Raw genomic sequence first — 22684 nt, 5'->3', positions numbered from 1 at the left:
GCAGCAGTTACACATCAATGGGCTTAGATTTATATATATCACTTTACAATTAGGTTGTGACGAGCGCTTTTTGTTCCCTGTCTCTTGCCCCATAATTTTTTGACTCTGGCAAGCACCCTGCAGAGCTCTGTTTGGTGGTCCCCCCGCCCCCACAGGGTGGAAGATTGAAGAAAGACCGGTCTGGGACCCGCAAGCCATAATGAGGAGCCTCCTAAGCCATCTTCCTTGTGGCGGTACCTGGCAGGGTAGTGAACCAGGTCTGCCAACAAAGCTCGGGCCTTGGACCCGCACCCACTGGAGAAGAATACATTAAGCCATCTTCTTTGCAGTATCTGGCAGGCGAGTGAACCAGGTCTGCCTGAGCAGGAGATGAGAAACATCCAGGACTGGGCCCCACGCCCATAGAACTGTGTAAACCTTAGAGAGAAGCCAGGGAAGGGAGGCATTCCCCCTGGCATTTTGAACTACAAATACTCATATGTCCCGTCCCCTTTCCTCCACCCTTGTGGGCATCCCCCAACATGGGGACGGTACCTAAACTTTTAGCAGTGAAAAATTGAGCTTCCCCTTAAAATTTAGTACAGCGCAGGGAGGTGCGGCCTCAGACATGGGAATGCCCTGCTGAGGCCCCACCCTCTGTTGCCTCACCCCAGTCTGCTTTTCTGAACGGACCGCGTTGGACCCGGCAGCCATCGCAGAGACTTTTTTAGCTTTCTGCTTGCTCCCTTTCTTTGTTTTTCAATCTTATTTAACCTCCCTTCAGTGCCTTGCCTCTCCCGGTGCATGTCAGCTGCAGGAGGATTCATGAGGTGTGCTTTGTGTGACCACTCTTTCCCAACCTCGGACCCTCATGCACTCTTCAGTGCTTTAGTCCCGACCACCACTGGGACGTGTGCGCTGCTTGCAGTGCTCTCGGTCACAGGGCATTGAAGAATCGGTTGTCGCATTGGGGGAGATATTCCACACTTCTCTCCCGGCGCGCCTTAAGGACTTCGTCTCCAGGATCTCTCGTCAAGACAAGGTGGGCCCTCTGTTCAGCACAGCTCCTCAGCACAGTGAGTCCTTCCCGGGGTTTCCCACAGACAAGCATTCCTCGGATTCAGGTTCTGGCCCGCCTAAGGCCTCTAAGGCTACCGGCTCCCAAGCCAAGGGCACCGGGAGTCCTTCCCGCGCTCCGGGGCAGACCTGAGGCTGTCAAGGCTACTGGCTCCCAAACCAAGGAGCTCGGGACCAACTGGGCTGTCCTCGGAAGGGCAATGAAGTACTTCCTCTTTTCCATTCTGAGGGGTAAAGGATTGTCGGGTTCCACCTTCAAGAATCAGTCCTAGACACGATCCTGCATGACTAACGGCACAGGTGCTGAGGGCACGCAGCCTATCGGAGCTCACTCCAAGGTTGTGAGTCAGGGCGTTAAGACTACTGGCCAGCAGGGCCAAGGGCTCAGCGCCTACCAGAGTCGTCTCTGAGGTTGACGCTACTGCTTCGGGTGCAAGACCCAAGCTGTATCCTCCCATGTCTGAGTCCTCTCGTGGCTCGGGGCCTTTGCGTCCCTCCCGCCCAGGGTGTTATGCAAGGTTCCAAAATGTCAAATAGGCACATGGCGGAGCCTGCTAGACAAGCGGCCATTTTGGATTCGACTCAGTGCCCGTACCCTGTGCCCATGTGCCCTGTGCAGGGCCCATTGAATGGGCCTTGCAGGAAGGTTCCAGCCCACTTCCTTCTGGAAGCAGCAATAGACTTTATGGTACAGGCATCTGGTGTCCTCAAGGGTACATTACCCATCGCAGCCTCACGGCTACGTGTCTCGGGCACCTCAGCGGTTTGACCAGGAGCAGAGACCAGTGCCTCGGAGGGCCAGGCCCCTAGGGATCCAACGACTAGCGAGGACCGCTTCTTTGTGCACTTCCTCGACCTCATGCATTCCCCTCAGATGATGCGGCTCCTGGAGGATATAGTGAAGGGGGTGAACCTGCAGGTGGTGCCTCCCCGGCCGCCTCCTTTGGGTCCTCCAGCTCTACCGGTGCCAGTCCCTCCCCCAGTCCAGGCCCCACAGGTTTTTTAGACCCCTCCACCACCCCCTGTACCACCAACTCCTCCCCCTTAGCAGCCGCTGGACTGCTCTTCATCTCCGGACCTAGTGTGGACCCTGCCGCAGGGCCCGGACTCCCCTCAGTCTGTGAAAAAAGGGGGGCGAGGATGATGACTGACGCTGTGAACGATGAACCCTTGGCATCCCTTAAGGCCTTTCATGACGGCCTTCAGGACCTGGCAGTGTTCTTGGGGTTCCTTCTGCCAGAGGAAGCCCCCCAGGAGTTGGGTGTGCTAGCAGAGGTTTTGGGCAAGTGCATCCCTCTCCGCAAGGATGTCCTACAGGTGTCGAGAAAGGTCTAGGAGAAGCCCAGGGCCAAAGCCCAGACAAACAAGAAGTTGAACATCAGGTTCAGGCTGATGTACGGGGAGCCAATCCTCCTTGCCTCCCACCCGCAGCCATATTCTTCAGTGGTGGCTGCGGCCTCACTATATTCTAAACCATCGTCTTCATAGTCTTCCTCCATGGGAGCCAACTCCAGTTGTCTTTCCAATGAGGACAAGGTCCTCGAGTCTGGGCAAACTCTGTTATGCCATTTCAGGACTGCATCTCTGGCAAGCCAACGCTGATGCCCTTTTAGCCGCAGCTAACCAGAAGCTGTGGTGGGAACTCCTGGGAGTTTCTGCCTGACCTCCCTTTGGATAGACAATCTTCCTTCTAGGCCGGTCAGGCGAATGCCAGGGCCGTTGTGCAGGACCTCATGGAGTCTTCGGTCTCCCACATCGACACAGCCAGCAGACGACTGTGCCTGGATATCGAGATGAGAACGAAGGCATGATGCATGGCGCTAAGCTTTCAACTGACGTGCAAGAGCGGTTTCTCGATCTGCCATTTGAGGGCGTGGACCGGTCATTCGTCAACCGATGATGAGTTGACAAAGAAGATAACCTCCACTCAAACCGCCATATCCTTGGCCATCCTGACAATGCCTGGGCAGGAGTCCTTCCCTCAGTCTCAGGGCAGGACCGAAATCAAACCCTGCGCTTTCACTGGCTTAAAAGGGGTTCCAGGACCGTGGAATGCAGAGGCCTGACAGGTTGCCCAGTGACAACAGGAGGTGTTAGGACAGTTTTTCTGAAGTCCAACTAAGGGCTTAGCAAAACCATTCGACTGAGGCAGTACAAGACTCCACTCTTAGTATAAGGCTGTACTACCTGAGTTCGGGGTAGCGTAGACAGAGCAGCCAGGCTTATCTTAGGAGGGAGAGAGGGCAGTAGATACAGTACAAGTGAAAATTGTAATACAAATGATCCAAAGAAACACTGAAACACTATGTATTGTAAAAATAAAGGATTTATTTAAATACAGATAGGCCCAGATAAATCTAGGGGTTAAGTAAGTACTAACACATTATAAGAAATCACAATACAAAACACAACCCTATACTTGAAAGCACACAGGCCCAAGTATAAACCTTATTTGGAACACCTAAGAGTAGTTCTAGGGAAGTCAAAACCTTGTTATACACATTTAGTATAGATCAAGCCTATTCTTTGGGAGTAAAAGACCAATGGTTACTTTCAGATTACTTTTGGTAATACAAGTACAGTAGGCCCTTCCAGTTGTACAGTGACTCTTAGAACAAATCACATAAGCAGTCAACTGGACAATATACTTTTGGTGAATAGTGAAACACTTATTCTAGGTGCAGTAAAAACCTATAACTACTTTTGTCATAACACACAGTTATACCAGGTGAGTAAAACCTAAGGATGTAATATACAATTTCAGATGCTTTGGAAATCAGGGAACCCCAGATTGAGGTAAGCAATAACTCTGGTAATTTGTTTTGGATGGCCACAGCTAACACAAGGTAAGAAAAACCCACTTACTTTAATTTCACAATGAAGGGGAAAGTAAAACCCAATGTCACACTTTACTGAATAATAATTCTAGGTAGGCAACAACCTAATGTAGATTTATTAAGGACAGGCTAGCAGCAAGTCAGGGGAAGCAAGACCCAGTTGGGGGACACTCGTACAGTTATCCTAACAGGACTAACCTGGTGATACCAACAGTTGGCGGACACTCATACAATTACACTACAGGAATAATCTGGTGAAACCAACACATTACTTTTGTAAAGAGGCACAACCTAATCACAGGAGAGTAAAATACCTTTACATCTACTTTCTTTTAGACTGGTAAAACAGTGGCTAAGGAAGAGAAGATGTTAACCATACTTGGTGCATCACACATTCAAGATCAGTAAGAACTTTTGTAACTGTTCACTCTTAGAATTACAGTTACCAACCAACCAACTCTTTACAAGTAAGTAAAACACTTGATTTCTTTTCTAGGCAGAAGTCCCAATCCCTTCAAAGTCTTTCCCTTAGAGCCATGAGTGTTCTCAGTGGCAGAAGGGGGGTCACTAGGACTAGTGACGAACAGACAGTGTTAGAATAAGTTCTTTAGTAGCAAAAGTCAGACTTTCCTTAGGAAAACTGGCAAACAAGTGAGTACTTTACTTCTAGGGTTAAAAGAGGGTCCAGGGGCTACACAGAAGACACTTCAACAGGATTCTAGCAGTGGGACAGGGTGTACTGGATGAGGGACCTCCCAATCACAGAAAACACCCCAAGACTACACAGAAATCCCAACAGGCTTAAGGTAATTATATACCCAAGCCAACACAGAACCTCAGCAATGAAGAAGAGATTGCAGAAGGCGAACTTCAGGGACTGCAGCCAAATACCCGGTCACTGGATTCCTAGTCCTGGAGATGGAACTCGAGAACTCAGAAGGGACTTTGCAGCAGGGATCGATGAAGAAGGCTCTATGCGAGATTTCTCTTGCAGCTGAATGCGGTTCTGTGGGTTTGGCGCCTTTTCAAGGAGCACAAAAGAAGACAGAAAATCACGGTTGAATTCTCGTCGTTTAAAAGGTCCAGCACTCTTCTGAGGCAAGGTCGCAGCAACCTGTGGAATGGCTCAAAATGCAGGTCTTCTTGAGTCTAGTGGGTCTCACCAGGCTCTGGGTTCGGATTGTTGTTTTTGGAGACCCCAGGTCGATCGGAAGGAAGGGCTGCAGCAGGCTCCGGTTACACAGCAGGCTCTCTGGTCGCTGGAAATCATTCCCGCCGCTTTTCCTTCGTCATCCTCTTCGGTTTTCTGTTCCAGTGGTCGACATGACTTCAGCTTCCAGGTTTCCAGTATTTATCAGGAACTGCAACACAACCTCTGCATTCTCTCCCCGCATTTTACAAGAAAGGGGCATCTGGCTGCCCAATCAGGACAACCAACCCCCCACTGGGATTTGGCCCAGTTGAAGGAAGGCCTAAGACAAAGGAGGGGGAAGTTTTGGACTCCTCCCCCACTTCCTGTGCTTGCAGACTGACTGAAGCCTGGGCGGGGTGTCCAGGGGACTCCCGCCAAAGAAAGACAAAACTCAAACAAAGGAATTTCCCGCCCTGGATGTCAGGGGAAGGAACAAGAAACGACAAGAAACACTAAAATAGCAGAAAAAGAAGACGGGGGCCATTTTGGTAAAATGAGCACCCTTAGGTGCCTTTACTGCATCCGTGATTACAGCCCACGGTAAAGGTGCACCAAATTATTAAAAGGTATCACTGCCATCAGCCATTAAAGGTAAGCTTGTCACCGTAACAGAATTCTTACAGTTTAAATGTGAAAGGGGATACCTTGCATCTCCCCAGCACTCCGCATAAGGTGGGGTGTGCTGGTTTCACAGAATAAAATGTAAAAGGGATCCAAAGATCCTTTCTACCCTTGGGAACTGTAGTTCACTCAAGGTTAGTACAAGAAAGTTAAATGGGGAGCCCCTAGCGCAACCCAGCAACAACAGGCTTATTGCCAATAAGTTGTTAGACATGATAACTTTAAAAAGACACTATGGAGAGTCTTAAAAATGACACCCATAAAAAGAGTTAAAGATTTAGGTGAGTGTGGAAAAAGGTTCCCACTCACTGAGGTATTAATGAAAAATATCCCACTAGAAAAGCAAAATGTTCTGGAGTTGAACCAAGAAAGGGAGATTTACCAGCTCTGTGGAAATCTTACCTAACAGGAGAAAGCAGCAGAGGACTATGCAAAGGGTTTTTCTGCTCCCCCTCCCTCTGCCCCCGCCACCAACGCTAAGAAACTGTGACATCAAGGTTGGGGAACACAGCTCTCCAGTGGGGGGCGACTGACTCTTTTCCAGGACAGCTCGAAGCGTCTTTCGAAGAACCCTTGGGTCCAATCCATAGTCTCCATGGACTTCAGCCTTCCTCTTCCTTTCCCCCTACCATCCTCTCCTCCCATTTGTCAGATCGGGTCCCCGGCTCTTTAACAGGAGGTCCTTTTCGCTCTTGCAGATGCAGGTGGTGGAACCAGTTCCTCAATCAGACGGAGGCTCCGATTTCAACTCCAGGAGTATTGCGATACCCAAGAACAACCAAGCTGACCTGCGGCTTGTCCTGGACCTATTGTTTCTCAATCTGTCTTTACTGCTAGAACGCTTCTAGATGATTATTCCCGCGCGCATGGCAGAGTCTGTTTGCAGGGTACTGGATGTGTTCCCTAGACCTCAAGGATGCATACCTGCATGTCCCCATCTATCAGCCGCATCAGAGGTTTCTGCGGTTCATGATTGTCATCCCGCTTCCAGTACAAGGTGCTGCAAATTGGCATGAACTCAGCCCCTCGTGTCTTCACAAAGTTGATGAACGCAGTGGCGGGGCTCCTTCGCTTGGACTGCCATCACCTATACCCCTATCTGGGTGACTGGCTGGTGAGGACGGGGTCACCCAAGGGGGTGATACACTCCTCCCAGAGATTGGCGGATATTCTTCATCAGCTGAGATTCTCCCTCAACCAGAGGAAGTTACAGTTGTGCCCCTCCCAGGATCTGGTCTTCCTAGGGGTGCATTGGAATGCGGCTGTCCAGCCGGTGTTTCCCACACCCAAGAGGCTGCTCTCCATTTGCAAGGTGATAGGGCAGTTCCTGGCCAACTCGAACACCTCAGCATGGTGGTTCCAGCACCTTCTGGGACTGATGTCCTCCTGCGTCACTGTACATCACTCTTGCCTCAAAATGAGGCGCCTCCAGCTCCAACTGGTGGCCAATTGGGATCAAGAGACTGGGTCTCTGACAGACAGGATCTCAATACCCCTGCTCCTCCTGCCCGAACTTCGATGGTGGTTGATGGACGGCAACGTTTCTGTGGGAGCCCCCTTCACCCGGTCGGAGTCTACGCTGGTGGGGATGACAGACTGTTCTCTTTCGTGCTGGGGGACTACTCTGGAGGGCTATGCAATTCATGGTGCATGGTCCAGGGCGGAAGCCCTCCTACATATCAATCTGCATGAGGTCAGGGCATTGGGCCTGGCCCTCAAGGTGTTTCTGCCCCTCATCAGGGACTGGTCTGTTCTGGTCACGACGGACAATTCTACTACATTGTTTTACCTGAACAAGCAGGGTGGCACCTATTCCCCCCCCCCCCTCCTCTGCATGGAGGCGGTATCAATCTGGAATGGGCCCTGACGGAGCGGGTTTGGATTTCAGCAATCCACCTCCCAGGAGACAGCAATGCAGAAGCGTACTAGTTGAGCTGCTTGGGGTTCAACACCAATGAGTGGGAGTTGCACACTGACTCCTTGTTGCCCCTGTTCAAGCATTGGGGGTTTCGTGGACCTGGACTTGTTGGCATCTCTTCTAAACTCCAAGTGCCCCCAGTTTGCTTTGTGGGCAGGACGGGCCGGGGGGGTCTCTAGGAGACTTATTTCATATCTGTTGGCATGGCTCCAGTGGACCCTCGGCAAGTTCCGGGCTTCAGTGGGGTGCAGCCTCATCCTGATTGCCCCCCACAGGCCTTCGAGGCCCAGGTTTTCGGATCTGCTGCATTTGTGCTCCCAGGGTCCTGTCTGCCTTCAATCCCCAACAAGGCCTTCCTGATGCAGCAGGGCGGGGCAGTGGAACATCCGGACCCAGCCTGGCCGGCGCTGGCGGCTTGGGTCCTGACCAGCTAAGGCTTCAGCATGCTTAATTTTCAGATGACAACTGGGACAGCATTCAACAGGCCCTCTATGGAGTCCCAGTATTAGAGTAAATGGACTAGGTTCTGCCATTGGGCTCATGACATGGGTCTGGATCCCGACACCTGTCCTTTGGATGAGGTACTGGCTTTTTCAGCACACCTAGCCCATTCGGGAGTGTTCAGGTGGATACTTGCCGCACTTATTTGGCGGCCATCATTTCTTACAAAATTCCCCTGAGCGTGTGTTTTCGGCAGCCAACCAGGTGGTTAAGGCCCACCTCAAAGGGTTGTCTAGGCTTTTTCCACCAGTGCATAGGCCGCACACGGTCTGTAACCTCAATCTGGTTCATGCAACTTTGCAGCGCAAGCCTTTCGAGCTGCTGGCCTCTGTGGACATCCACTTGGTGACACTAAAGACTGATTTACTGGTGGCTCTCACCGCTGCATGCCGGGTTTGTGAGCTACAGAAGTTGTCCTCATGCAAGCCCTTCACCACGTTTCCCAACGACAAGGTCCTCCTGTGAACTCACCCAAGCTTCTTGCCCAAGGTGGTCTCTATTTCATCTGAATCAGGAGAACTGCTTGCCGGTGTTCTTCCCGAACCCGCAGTCTGAGGCAGAGAGGCTATTCCCTGGTTACCAGCTCCAGGCGCGATACAGAGTTCAGTCAGGCGGTTCTGAAGAACCTTTTTGCTTCATCCTAGATATGAGGCAGTTTGTCACAGCTCCACCCTATGTTCTTGTTTGGTGGAATCGCCCACAAGGATGGAGGAAAGGGCACAGGACGTATGAGTAATTAAAGTTACTGACTGTAGTGACTAGAGTACTCCTAGTCCATAGTCCCCTTTCCTCCATACGTCCCACCCCCCTTCCACCGCTTGTATGCAAGGGGCTATTATGTAATAAGTTAAGCCAGGTATACAAGCCTTCGATGTGTTCAAAGGGGACTGAAGTGAGGCGCCGGAGGGTGGGGTGTTCACACGCCCGAGGCCGCGCTTCCGCGCTGTACTAAATTTAAAGAGGAAGCTCAATTTTTTGCTGCCACTACAGTGAGTAACTTTTAATTTGTATTAACTGAAAAGGGTGTGACAACCCCCTTGCTATTCCTAACCTAAAGAGGATTTCCCTACCTATCAAAGTAAAACTAAAGGAAACATTTCTAATAAAAGGAATCTGTCCTTCACACTTGTACATACATGAAACTCTTAAAGGTAGGATATAGCAATTCAGATTTAACAGAAGTAACAGTTATGCTCAACATAAATCTGGAAACTGTATCATTGTAACCTGGGACGGAGTAAGTTTCCTTTTGTAGCTTTCAGCGCATGAACTTCCTAGTCAAAAGTCTTTCACTTGGCATTTTGACAAAGATTCCAGAAAACAAAACGAAAAGTCTTCAAACTGATGGGCAATATCTCAATATCACTTCTCCTTTTTTTTGTCAGGATGGTTTTTACCAGTTAAACACAATAGTGACCTTGCCACATCCTTCCCATTCTAACCTTCAACCACAATGCAGTACTTAATGTCTTTTTCCTGGTCCACTAACCTTCCAGGACTACCACTAACAATCCCTTTCCTCGTATACTCGTCTGCTAGGATAAACCTCTGCTACAAGTACTCTGTGGTGAGGCTTGCTCCACACTTTTAGAAAAGTCTTTGACTTTCAACAATCTTGAGATTCACAACTTCTTCTGCGAGGACACAATGCACATTGCTGCTGTTTGTTCCACTGATGTATTTGCTGCATACAATGCAGGTTATGTTACTCGCCTCCTTGATAACTCTTACAAGGATGGCTTCTCTCCTGCCACTTTTGATTTCTTAATTTCACATTAAGGAACTGCTGACAATGTCTCTATTACTCTTGCCCCTCCTTGGCTTGGTGCTTGTTGATGTCTTAACTATAGCCTCTTCCTCACTCTGTGAATAAGGGTTACAATCTTTCTGCAATATTGTTCTCTTGTTACTTTGCCAATGCGGGTTATATGCTTTCTGAAGTATTGCTCCCTCTTTACTTTGGCAATGCCGGTTCTTATCTTGCTGCAATATTGCCCCCTCTTTGTATAGGCAAGAATAGTTGAAACCTTTCTTTTCTGGCCTTCCTTCAAAGTGAGTAGAACGCAAATGAGACTTGCTCGCATTAGTTCGGTATTTGTTAGCGGTCAGCATTCGACTACAGAGCATTCCGGGTTACTTAATATTATTATTTTTATTATTGTACATTCAGCTTTAAAACAAGTTTAAACCTTACACAAATTCATCAAGCCTCATAATAATTAAAATACATTACCTTAAAATCGTACAATAAAGTTTTCATCATTCATCCAAAACAATTAAAAATAGTGTGAACCAAAATGCATATTTCCTTTTGATATTATTTGTTGTTCTCCCTCTCTATTCCACAAGTTTGATCATAGATAGAAATCGGAACAGAGTCTTACTCAAATGACAAGGCATCTTGGAACAGCACAGACTCTATATTACCGTTCCTGTATTGCACCCGTACAAATAAGTTTATTTTCTTAAACAGGCATGACGTTGCACAGTCAAAGCTTCACAGTACAAGAGTGGATCTTGTAATGTCTCGCTATCCTCAACAGAGAATCTACATCTGTCAGATATACCGTCCTCCTCCTTCCATATAACACAATTTACCCTGGTAGGCAGAATGTTCAGCCTGACTCTCAACAGTGTATGTCCACATTTCCAAGACTGATATTTATGGAGATATTGCACACATACTCCCAGCATTTTATGCCCAAGTGTTATATTCTGGTATCTCTCGTATCCACTCACCAAATCCTGTGTTTTACACCAGTCTATGAGCCACAGTCTTTGCTTGTAGACTCCCAGAGTCTCATTTAAGAACGTTCTGTCCAAACTCCACTCTTCCTGTTTTTCCGCTGTTTTATTAACAAGGATATTGTCCAGTTGGGCATTCCTTTCTTTAAAATCCGCAAACGGCGTATTGACTGGAGAGAATCTGAATTTGTCACTTTGAGATTCTCTTCCAGACAATATATGTCTCCAGTGATGATAAACCAAATTCAAATATAATCACACAAATGGGTATAGCCTGATAAAACTCTCTTCCATATAAAACCTTCTAAATGATAAAACTCCTCATGCAACAAACTGTGATGAATCTCCACCCCGTAAATCAACGTGGGAACGATTTTTGATTATACAATTTGAAAGGAAGAATGATAGAAAACTTCCCATACTCAAAATTAAAATTGTTCATCTGAGTTACTGCCTTTAAGGCTTTTACATAAAAACCTTCCATTACCAATTTCTTCCCAGGATTACTAAATATGTCAAAACCAAGATACTTCATACTGCCAACCTGGGCAATTCTTTCTCCGCTCCCAACCATAAAGCATGTTTCTTTAATCGTTTTTGCTCGCATGGGGGCTGCCAAATTGTGTGCTGTGCCATTGGGCACCATGGGGTGTGACAAAGGGGTAGTGTGCAGTACGCGCTTTGAAGTCTGCCAGTGAGCTCCCAGGTGAGAAGCAACTTGTGGGTGTTTTCAATTTTAAATACCTGTGTGGTGCTTTGAATTTATGTGAATTACATTAAATGGTGTGTTTTTGGGGGGGGGGGGTTTGGTCCTCTGGCACCCAGTATTACGCTTGGATAATAAAAACCATGGGGGTCTTGGGTATAATGAAAGAACCTTTCCCAGGTATTATACTCAAGCAAAGATAACATTATCAGGTGTACTCTGCTCTGTGCACGCTGACCTGTCTAATAGGTTTCTTCTATCGTAGTGGTAGTTGAATCATATATACATTTATAACCAGGGAATTTTGTTGATACTAAATCCTGATACTAAATCCTGATCAATTATTTAATTTTCAGGCCTTGCTAGTGCAGCATTTTTCTCCTGGTTAAACAGCAGCACACGCCTCCCCAGGTCAGAGCTTTTTTGTCTTGTTTAACACAGTAACACCACAGATAGATGTTTCATACACTAGATGTAGCCTGCGTTACAGATTTTGGTTATCCTGTTAGAAATACTGCATTATGTATTTTTTACATATAAAACCCCACGTTGAATCTGGAAAATGGCATTCCCCAAATGTGTAATCGTGATATGATATGGCATTTATAACGCGCCTATACACAAGTATTTCAAGGCGCGACGAGGCAGGGGAGGGGGAACAGAGGGAAGACAGACAACGATCTTACTAGGCAAGGTGTCATTCAGATCGCGCAAGTGCATGGGAAGGGAGAGGGGAGAAGTGCAGTACATGGGAGAGGGGAAAGTGCAGTACATGGGATAGTAGAATAAATAAGAAAAATAACGGCCGGATGGTGGCAAGTGCAAGGTAAGAGTAGACATAAGTGCTGGTGGGGGACTGTAGGGATATCGAATACAGTCCCCAGGTGCGGAGGTTGCCAGGGGGGCAGTGCAGGTGTGCAAATGGCAGGGCCTGGGCCAAGGTCATAAAGGGTGGCCAGGTAGCCAGTGCAGTTTCAGCCAGGAATTCAGCAGGGGAGAGGGGGAGAGAAAGCAGAAGCAAAGAGGAAGGTTTTGAGGTGCTTCCGGAACCGGAGATGGTTCTCCTCAAGTTTCAGGGAGGCAGGGAGGCCCCTGCCGAGGAGAGAGATCTACCACCAACTCGTTGCTTGGAGAAGCGACGGACCCTGAGGGAGATGGAGGCAGATGAGCGAAGAGCACGAGAGGGAAGATATTTAGGAAGAGAAAGTTGAAGGTATTGCAGCCCCAGACCCCAGAAGGCCTTGTGGACAATGCAGAGGGTTTTGAACTTAATCCTTGCAGCTACTGGGAGCCAGTGCAGAGATTTCAGTCCTGGAGAGATGCGATCCCTGGGCTTGAGGCCAAGGACAAGTCTTGAGGTCCTGTTCTGGATAAGTTGCAGACAAATCATGCCTCCCTCTGTGCCTCGGTTCTTGTATCTGGCTGAAATGAGAACACCTGGAAACGGGTGCTAGATGCATCTAAAAGATCTGAAGGTAGTTTGCCAGCACTTCCTGTGATGTCATTTGGGGGTGGGGTCAAATTACATCACTTCATGTGATGTCATCAGGGGGTCATGTGATGTCACTTCTGCTACCCCTGTCATTTTGGTGAAATGACATCCCTGCCTGTAGGTCACCCATTCTAGGGACACAAAGTTCCAGACTTTTTGTAGCCATTTGTAGATTGATGGTGGCGTGCTTTTCTTCCAATGTTGGGCCAGCACGAGCCAGGCTGCTGTTACCAGTGTCATGAAACTCATTTTTTGTGGTCTTTGAAAGGCCTTTTGGGCAAAGTTCCCACAACCCGCCAACCAAACTATTGCCTTTAGATGTCAGAGCCCTTTACCATCGTGCTCACCTGCTCTTTCACCTCACCCTGGAAATGTTGAATGGCCAGGCAACTCCACCAAATGTGTTTCCAGTCCCCCTTCTCTGTGCACCTCCTCCAGCATTTGTCTGATGTGGTCGGGAACATTGCATATAACCTTTCCGGCATCTAGTGCCATTGGAGTAGCACTTTTTGCCACATCTCTCTTGTATGGATCGCGTTAACTTGGGAATAATTCCCCAGGTGCATTCCCATTGCATCCTGGTGATAGTTTCCCCCAGTGACTTTTTCCCATTTTCCCATATAGTTCCAATCTCCTCCTCTTGGGTATTCAGGAGTCTGTAGAGCCCAAATCTGCCGTCATGGATTGCTCAAAGGGTGTTAATTGTCTCTTGGCTGACAGTCTTGTGTGGGGACGTGATCCAGTGTTTGAGTTGAGTGTACTTGAAGATGTCTATCCTGGTCAGACTGAGTCTGTTTGCATTCTTTAAAGGTCATCAGGTCACAGCCCTGGTACATATCCCCTATCGTCTTGCCTCCTGCTTTTGTCCATTTTCTGAATGTTGTGGTGGCCATCCCTGGTTGGAATTCTGGGTTATTGAACACCTTTATTCACGTTTGATACTCTGTATGTCTGGGTTGTAATCCGTCCTCTTAGAATTCGATTTAATTTTCCTCGGCTTTAGAGTGTTTTTTATGAAGCTTGTGAGGTGTAACGCCGAGCATGCACATTAATTAATTTCTCCCTGATCGTCTAGAGTTGCCGTCTGAAGTTGATTATTTAATTCCCGAATGTCATTCTGGGCCCAAAACAATCTATTTTTACCTCTGGATACAGTGACATCCTGCCTTTTCCCCACTAGCCATACTTGATCTAGTAAGGGAAAGTCCACTGTCAACCTAGCATGGCGACTTGGGGAGCCATTACTAACTTTGAGCTCATTTTCTGCCATCCGCCATACCTCAAATATAAAATCGATCATGGATGATTTAGAGCTGCTATTTGGGTATTCCAGTAGTAAGCCCATTCCTCCTGCTTACCAGTTAAAACACATACATTCCAACTATCAAAGAAATCCCATCATCTCCACCCCTTTTCATCCTGCAATATTTTTTCCTTTTGAAACACCAATAATTCAGTGTATTTAGGCAGGATTAGGCAGTTTGAATTGAAATCGCCTGCTATTATCGATCCAGACGGCTGGATTTCTGTCCAGCCCGCCAGGATCCCGTCAATATGATCAGTACTTTTTGTGACCTTTCATCATAACTACAGGACATATTTATTATCAACATATGAACGGTCACACCTGTAAGGAAGGCATGGTATCAACAGTAAAACAGACACAAGTGACCACATTTCAAGGGTGTTTATATGAACTTTCACAAGGGTGTGATAAATGCCAATTTAAACCTAAATCTACAAATGGGAGCAAGCTACGACCATCAAATAATAATGCAGTCCTAGTGGAGTCTTGTCAAAATAAAAGGGTGTATACTAAAAAAAAGATTGCTAATCCTTACCGCTAATTTACAAATAGTGTGAGGTCATATTCATGAAAAAGAAAGAAGTGTTCACAAAATGATATGTCAGGTTGTTCGGGCTGTTGGCCTCCCTTCCCCACGTTTTCAGCACGGGGCAAGGCAGTTCACTTGAGCAAAGCACACACTCTGGCATCTTCGACACGAGGATACAGTTCTATTTCCAGCAACAGGGCCTTCTGTCCCAAGTCCCTTTTCTCATCAAAGTGTCTTGATTCAGAGAGCCTGATTTACAAAAAAAAGAAGAGAGTTCTTTTCTTCTTACAAGTATTCAACTCAGGTGCTACACCCCCCTGTGTCCCCCTCAGCTGGGCTCAGATTACTGTTAGTTACCATTGTTACTTTGGATCCCCCTCTTCCGGGCTCAGAAACCATTTTTCACAAAGTTCAAAGAATATTTGTTTTCTCGGGTGACTCGCGGTTCACCCAGGATCCCCTCAGCCCGGCTTAGATCCTTCCCCTTTTCCAACTAGTCTCCCTCAGCCGGGCTCGGACCAATTGTAGTTCACCTTGGTTTATCAGAGACTTTCAAATGCAGAACCATTTTGAGACAAACGTCTGTTTTATAATACAGTTGCCATTCAGTTTGATACCTAATAGAGACCTTCAAATGAGCACCCATGTGGCGCCGGACCACTCTGTATACGGTATCTCACTTGACCTCCCAAAGTTCATTTATTCCTTTGGTTTCCAATTCTATCAACATAGCTCATCACATGCGTTTCATATACGGTCCTCTTTGGATGTCTTCATACAATGTTGTCGCTTGTAACGTTGGTTCAAACACAAGCTGCGTTGGTATCAGTCTCACCGACTGTGCTGTCTTTACTGGTGCTGCTTTGTTGTAGAAGCCAAGGAAAGTACCACAGCGGCAATCGCTCCTCCCTGTCTTGGTTATCAATGCAGGAGAGCCCCGGGAAACTTCGATGCACACTGTAGGTTTGTTCAGCTTTAATTCCCGGTCTTTGGCTTCTTACTTTCCAAGGTTCGCAAAAGTAATAGTCTTTAAAGGTCAATGGCACTTCCCTCCTTGCAACCCTTTCTGGTCTTGCTGTCTTTCTCCTTGTATTAAACTGCCATCTTGGAACTGCTGTTTCCTCGTGTGCTTTTCCTCGTTCACAGTATGCTTTCGTGCTCCCCCTTTTATCTGTGTGGGGACGTGTGATGGAAGTCAGGTGTGTGTGTGTAATGATCAGTAATTGCCTGACCTTGCCTGACCAGTGTTAGTCTGTTGTCGCTCACTGTCTGTGAGAAAGTGTTCATGTCAGTAAATGGGGGCAGGTGTCCTAGGTATCTTACCTGGTAGGATGGGGAAAAGGTGTTAAAGGGGAGGGGATACCGCGTCTCACCATGTGGTGCCCCACTTCCACTCCCCAAAGACCCCTCAACCAGGTGATCCTCCCGCATTTGTCCAACCCCAGGAACTGGATCCAAAAGCCATGGCTGTGTCCTGGCCACCTGGATAACAGATCCCCGGGGACTAGCGGGTTTCTCATATACCCTTCATAACAGCATGAGTTGCCAAAAAAACTCCATACATTGAGTATTCTAAAATGTTCAGGCTAATAATCACTTCATTTCTCAACCCAATCAAGAGGGCCCCCTTTAGGGCGTCCCACCACCTCCTTGATTGCCATTTGTTGGCAAACAGAGAAACCGTCCATTATCACTTCTCTTTCAAAAGCACTTCTTAAAAAATCACAAGATCAATTGCCTACAAGAATCATCTGCACTGAGCAAATGTTGGAAACCAGAGGTATTCCAAGAGGAAATGCAAAAAATCTGGTCTGTTCCTTAAGTCTTGCCTCAACTGTTTTCCCAATAAGCGGGACAACCAAAACCAATCCCCTTCCAGTCCACCATTATTTTCCAGCGGGGCCACCTTTCTCGCCCTCCTCAGCTGATTACTATTTGCTGCACATGGAATACTCCAGTCCTCCTGGAAATAATTATCCTTCTCTTCTGTAAATTGACCTGCTTGAGGAGTATAACTAAAGGCATTCTGAGTGATGTAGATATGAAAGCCCCTCAATCGGATCTCATCAGCAGATGTTAAAATGAGCTCTCTGATTAGTCGAGCTTACTGTTACTCTCGCCAGATCCCACCTCTCGACATCACAGAACTCAATTCGATCAATGTCCTTAGTACCAATCATTTTTAAACATGGCATTTCATGTAGAATTGCCAAAACCATACCTCTGTTTAAAAAATGTACGGTCAGTGTCTATGAAAATCAGTTCCATAATAAAACTCTAGGAAAGCTTTTTCTGAGCCTTGACTCTCTTCAAATTGTCACAAGACTCCTCTCCCGATGTGCTTTCCACATGATAGTGTTTTTTCGGTAACACTGGCTCTCCTTACAGGCTTTTGCCCCCTCCCAAACTGGCTTGGATCCTACAGCATTCTTCACGTCAATCAAAAATGCAGCTACTAATTCCGCTAGTCTTTCTCCAGTTCCCTTTTTATTATAATCTTCCACATTGTTATACCTGCGTCCTCCAGAATCCTGAAAGTCTGCCTTTCACTACTTAGTTACACAAGGACCTCGAGGGGCTCCAATACTGTTGCAGTGATCGTGTAGGACCTTCCGACTGGACAGCTCTACAATGGCCCTAGTGGATGATGCATTTGTAAGGACAGTTTGACAAACCCTGGCATTATAAATATAGGGGTCTTCTGTATCTCAAATGATCCTGTAATTTCCATCCATACTTGGCTGAGACCCACACTCTGTGGTTTTAGGCTGGACTTCTTGCTGATCAAGAGCATAGGAGAAAGACAAAGCACAGAAGCGCCTTGAGGAATCTTGGAGCTTGAGGACTGCTCTTCCCCGTCTTTGCAAAACAGCCTAGTACCTTCAATATCATATAGAGAATATTAGGATTCCATTTAGGCCTTGCTTTTAAGCTTTTCAGGGCATGTATGTTTCAAAAATATTGGAGCAATACTCAGCCCTTCTTTGGTAGCCATGATGTTATGTGAGGGTTCCAGATCCAGTTGTGCATTTAACTATCTGGCAAATCTGAGAGGAGTTACTATTAACTTTCTTCACTTTTTGATTTTGTTTTCCTGTTGCACCACACTCTGCGCTTCTTGCTTCTCCTTTAGTTTTTTGTTTTGTTCGTGACTATTATCACTTAATAGCGCAGAGGGAGACTTCCTTATGGCAACAGACTGGTCAATGCCTTCCTCCATGGCTCCCAAGCTCAGGAATTCTTCAATTGCATCCTTGTCCGGCAGGGTATCCAGAAATGAGGAAATGTTCAACCTCACCTCCGGGAGTGGGGAACCCCTCTCTCAGCCAGATATAGGGTCTTATAAAGTACTTTCCCCTAACCCATTTATATCAGTTATAAAGGAGGTGGGAGCACCCTTGTTTAGGATAATTTAAACATGATTTGTCCTTGTTATTTGCCATAAAGATTAGTTGGTTTTGAATACTTTCCGTTTTCAACGCAGTCTCAAACGTCCTCGTGGAAAGGCAAGGAAGTAAATTCCTGTTGGATGTTCACTCATTTAGTTACAATACCTAGAACTTCATTTCATTTTTAAATTCACTTTCTCTTTTTTGTGAATAATTTTTGTTGATATGCTGTGCAGTTGGTCCTCCTAACTTCTTCTTTTAAAATGTCAAATACCTGTACTAGCGAGGACAACACAAAGTTAAGGGCAGCCAATGTGTGCAGTCCCAGATCAGTTCTAGGAGGATTGGAATACTTTGTAGAAGTAGAAAGAAAGGATAAGTTATTTACTCCAAGATCGATCTCACCAATCGGAGTGTCAAACAGTTCTCGCATATTAGACAAGGAATCCTGGGAAGGGCCCACCGTGGATTGGATGGTACCTACCCGTTCCTCCACACACTCCACTTGCAACACATTAGAGGCTGGAGCATGTAAAATATTCTTATTCTCACCACTTTTCACATCGGCTAATGATTGAAACAAGTACTTGTTTTCCTTAACATTACATGGAAAACGTGTGCCAATTTGTATCAGAATAGAAGAGGCATTCAAAGTAAAGTCCATACTTAACGAGCCTACAGAAAAGTCATCCTGTACTTGTATTATACCAGCAGTTTCAAGAATGGGAACAAGATCCACAGGAAGGTCAAATTCGTTGCATAGTGATTCCGTTTCGGATGGGGGCAGAGAACACAGCAAATTCACAGCCGAAGTAGCTCTCCCTCTTCCATGACTGGGCAGATTCATATTATCCGTTGAGATGTTAAGTCACAAGCACCCACCGTCACAGCTTCTTATGACCTCTCAAGAAGGTTTTCAACAACTCCTGTTCCCAACTCCTTGAGACCCGGAACACACTACTTGCACACCGCTTGCGCTCCGCACGTGCAGTGCGTATTGTAGGCTTGTGCTGGCTCTGCCTCTACAACCAGCCCACAGCAAGTGAAGATAGACTTAAGGCAGCAGAGTCTTAATAGAACAATGAAGCACAATTTCCTCACAGCAAACACGCAACACACCGGTCGCACACTGCCAGGTTACCTAATACAGGACAACTAAAGGGTCTCTACACGCGTTTGCTCGAACTGCTGCTGCTTCTGTTGATTCCTGCACATCTGACCGCTTCGGTAGTGTTCCCGCAGCCCGCGCCACCCGGGAAAGGAGCCTGTCTTGCTCCTCCTGCACTCTGGTTCTCGCCAGTCACTGTGACCTGGTACAAAATAAGGGGAACTTCTCTCTCCCATGGGACGCCCTGTCAAAATACTGCTTCCCACTGCGCAACCTCTGCACTTAAGGTCTTCAACTCCGAAGACCCTCTCAGTACCGAAATCTGCTTCAAAAGACAGCTGCAGTTGGGCGTGTTCTTTTCTCTCCTTCTGCAACTGCGGCTGGCAACTCCTGCTAATGCTCCACCTTCTTGTTCTAATGGCCTGCACCTGCGTGGGCTTTAAATATTCAAAAGTCCTGCTCTGGTGTGTGTCATTAGAACCACTAGACTGCATACTGCAGTTTTGTGCATCTGAGCCCCTCTTCCTCGTCCCAGTACTTGGGGCATTGTGGAACTTGAAGTCACCAATGTTTTGGTTACTTTTTTATATCAAAGGCTTACATTTTACAATAGGCCATCAAAACAGTAGGGTCTCTAGGGAAGTTAGAGGGTTTTCCCAATTATCCTGACCTGGGTCCCCTCTCATGTGATCCTCCCGCAGAACACCACTCCTAGGGTCAGGAAGAGTCTGCTTTTCCCTGGCCACATGAAAAGGGTCCCAAGCCAGGGTTCTTGGGATAATCACCTCTGATTCATCACATAAGGCACGGTTTACAAACCCAACTAATTGCACAACTCTGACCTGGTTCCTTGACAGTTTAAAGAAATAAATACGTTTTCAGGGGCCCATATAAACCCAAGTAGTTGTCTTGGTTGTAAAGAGCTTGCAACGTTTTCTGGCTTCAACTGAAAAACCATCCTCTGACTCATCCAGAGCTGATGTCAAATAGGATCGTAATCCAGCATAGCATGAGCAATGATTCCTCTTAAAAATGCCTTTTTTGAAGTTTCTCAGATCTGAATTAACAAAATGAGCCCTGGGCTTCAGTGCATTGATCGGACTTCAATTCCTGTTATGGACAAGTGTTTTGAGGACAAGAGCTTATGAAAGTTTGAAATTGGAAAGTAAAGGGCTGGAATGAAAAAAAATAAAAAGTCAGTTCTTTGGTATCTAACTTTCAAATCATTTGACAAAATGGAAAGCTATTTTAACTGGATCATATGGCAGTATAAAGGAAATTATTTCCATTTCCATGGGCCGAGTGTACTGGAAAAAGATTTAAGCTGGATCTCCATCAGTTTAAATGTTAATTCAACAATACTTCTGGGGAAAATGGTATTTAGCTTTATTTTTCATCCCCAGTATTTGGCTTTGAGGATATATTTAGTCGCCCTGTTACACAAGATAAGGGCTGATGCTTCGAATATAGCTTATTTGTATGCTTTATCTGCTGTAAATGAACTACTTGTGCGCCTGCTCTTTGATATCGACAGAGCTCTTAATATGAACAAAAATAGCTGTGACAACAGTGAGGGACAATAGTGGATGGCATGTCCTTTTTTTTAATGAATGCACGTTGAGAAATTGTACATTTTATCATAGCGACAGGGAACCGATCTAGATTCACTTAATAGCCAAATGATCTAGCTACTGTGAGCTATTGGTGTAAATGTAGATGATGTTTTGAAGGCATGTTATGCATTAATGAAAGTATCCCATTCTACTATATGGGCTGATATGAAGAAAAACGAATCAAAGATTAATATTATAACATGTGTTGAGAGTGCTAGCAATTGTTCCTGTTTACAGTATTACTTTGTGGTGACCTTAGCTTTGTTTGATATGTTAAATGCGTTTAGATCATTGTTTACTTGTATTACCTTTAATCTGTGTTACACACAGCATGCTTTGGCTCATCGACGTTATGTATGCACTCTATTTTTTTAAAAAGCGAACATACTTTGTGCTGCAATGAGTAGAACATTATATACTTATGAAAGTATGTTAACTGATTACGATCGCCCTGGGTGGACATTTAGTTTATTATTCTCCTTTTTTTTCATTTTTTTTTTTTCATTTGTCAAACCATTTTCCATACTTCGGAAGCCGGGAGACTTAAAGAAGAGGATTGAATCCCTGATTGACAGAGATTACATGGAGCGGGATAAGGACAACCCTAACCAATACCACTATGTTGCATGATGAAAAGGACAAGACTGTTTTGTAGCACTAGAATGTATCTTCAAAACACTGAACAATGCCTTTACTGTTCCAAGACATACTGTTGTCCAATGTGAAGCAAATGGATCGTCCAGTCGACTAAAGAAGTAACAGAAACGTTTCCTTGGAACACTTTCTGAGGCATCCCCTCAAGTGACTGACACGTTTGTTACTATTTTGCAAGAGTGCTTTAGCATTGGCGCTGTTTTTGATGCACATTAAATCTTACTTGAAGAGCTTCGTCACAATGTTTGAGATTCGGTCACATCTCTCATTGCAGAAGTGTGTGTGTGTGTGTGTGTGTGTGTGTGTGTGTGTGTGTGTGTGTGTGTGTGTGTGTGTGTGTGTGTGTGTGTGTGTGTGTGTGTGTGTGTGTGTGTGTGTGTGTGTGTGTGTGTGTGTGTGTGTGTGTGTGTGTGTGTGTGTGTGTGTGTGTGTGTGTGTGTGTGTGTGTGTGTGTGTGTGTGTGTGTGTGTGTGTGTGTGTGTGTGTGTGTGTGTGTGTGTGTGTGTGTGTGTGTGTGTGTGTGTGTGTGTGTGTGTGTGTGTGTGTGTGTGTGTGTGTGTGTGTGTGTGTGTGTGTGTGTGTAAGAATGCCTATCTTTAAAAGAATCCTCATTCTGTGTTCTGGCTGCAGCATCGAATGTCTAAGCCATAAAAATGCTGCTTTATAAAAGTTTGAAATCAGTGATCACTGGACAACTTTTAAAGCATTTATAATAATGCGCAAGTTGTGTGATAAACCCTTATGGTAGCAATAGCGCAGCATATTTTCAGGGGCTGACTGATAGCTTAAACTATCAGAACAGCTCCATAATTAAATTATTGAAGATTTAAAGAAATGTTTGGACGTTATTTTATTTCTACAATATGGTCAACCTCTCCATCCTGTACAATAGACATGTTTTTTGAATGCATATCCTACAAAAACATATGTACCTTCTCTGCTTTTGTACCCTAAAATAGTCTCTCCTTCAGAGAGGTAGTTGATGGTGAGACCCTGCTGTGAAATGTGATGGGCAGC

General features: G+C 46.1%; 1 protein-coding gene across 1 annotated transcript in view; it reads left to right on the top strand.

Annotated features, from left to right (window-relative positions):
* CUL4A (cullin 4A) overlaps window positions 1-21895 on the top strand; it is a 2221838-nt gene extending 2199943 nt beyond the window's left edge. Inside the window, exon 20 of the mRNA XM_069637151.1 lies at window positions 21548-21895. Within this exon, the coding sequence (XP_069493252.1) occupies window positions 21548-21643 (96 nt within the window). The 3' untranslated portion in view covers window positions 21644-21895. The remainder of the gene's footprint in view (window positions 1-21547) is intronic.
* The last annotated feature ends 789 nt before the right edge of the window (window positions 21896-22684 follow it).

This window comes from Ambystoma mexicanum, chromosome 7p (genome assembly GCF_040938575.1).
Source record: "Ambystoma mexicanum isolate Mex_15411 chromosome 7p, UKY_AmexF1_1, whole genome shotgun sequence".
NCBI classification, from domain to species: Eukaryota; Metazoa; Chordata; class Amphibia; order Caudata; family Ambystomatidae; genus Ambystoma; species Ambystoma mexicanum.
Note: the sequence above shows the minus strand (reverse complement) of the source record. Positions and strands in the feature narration are given on the sequence as shown.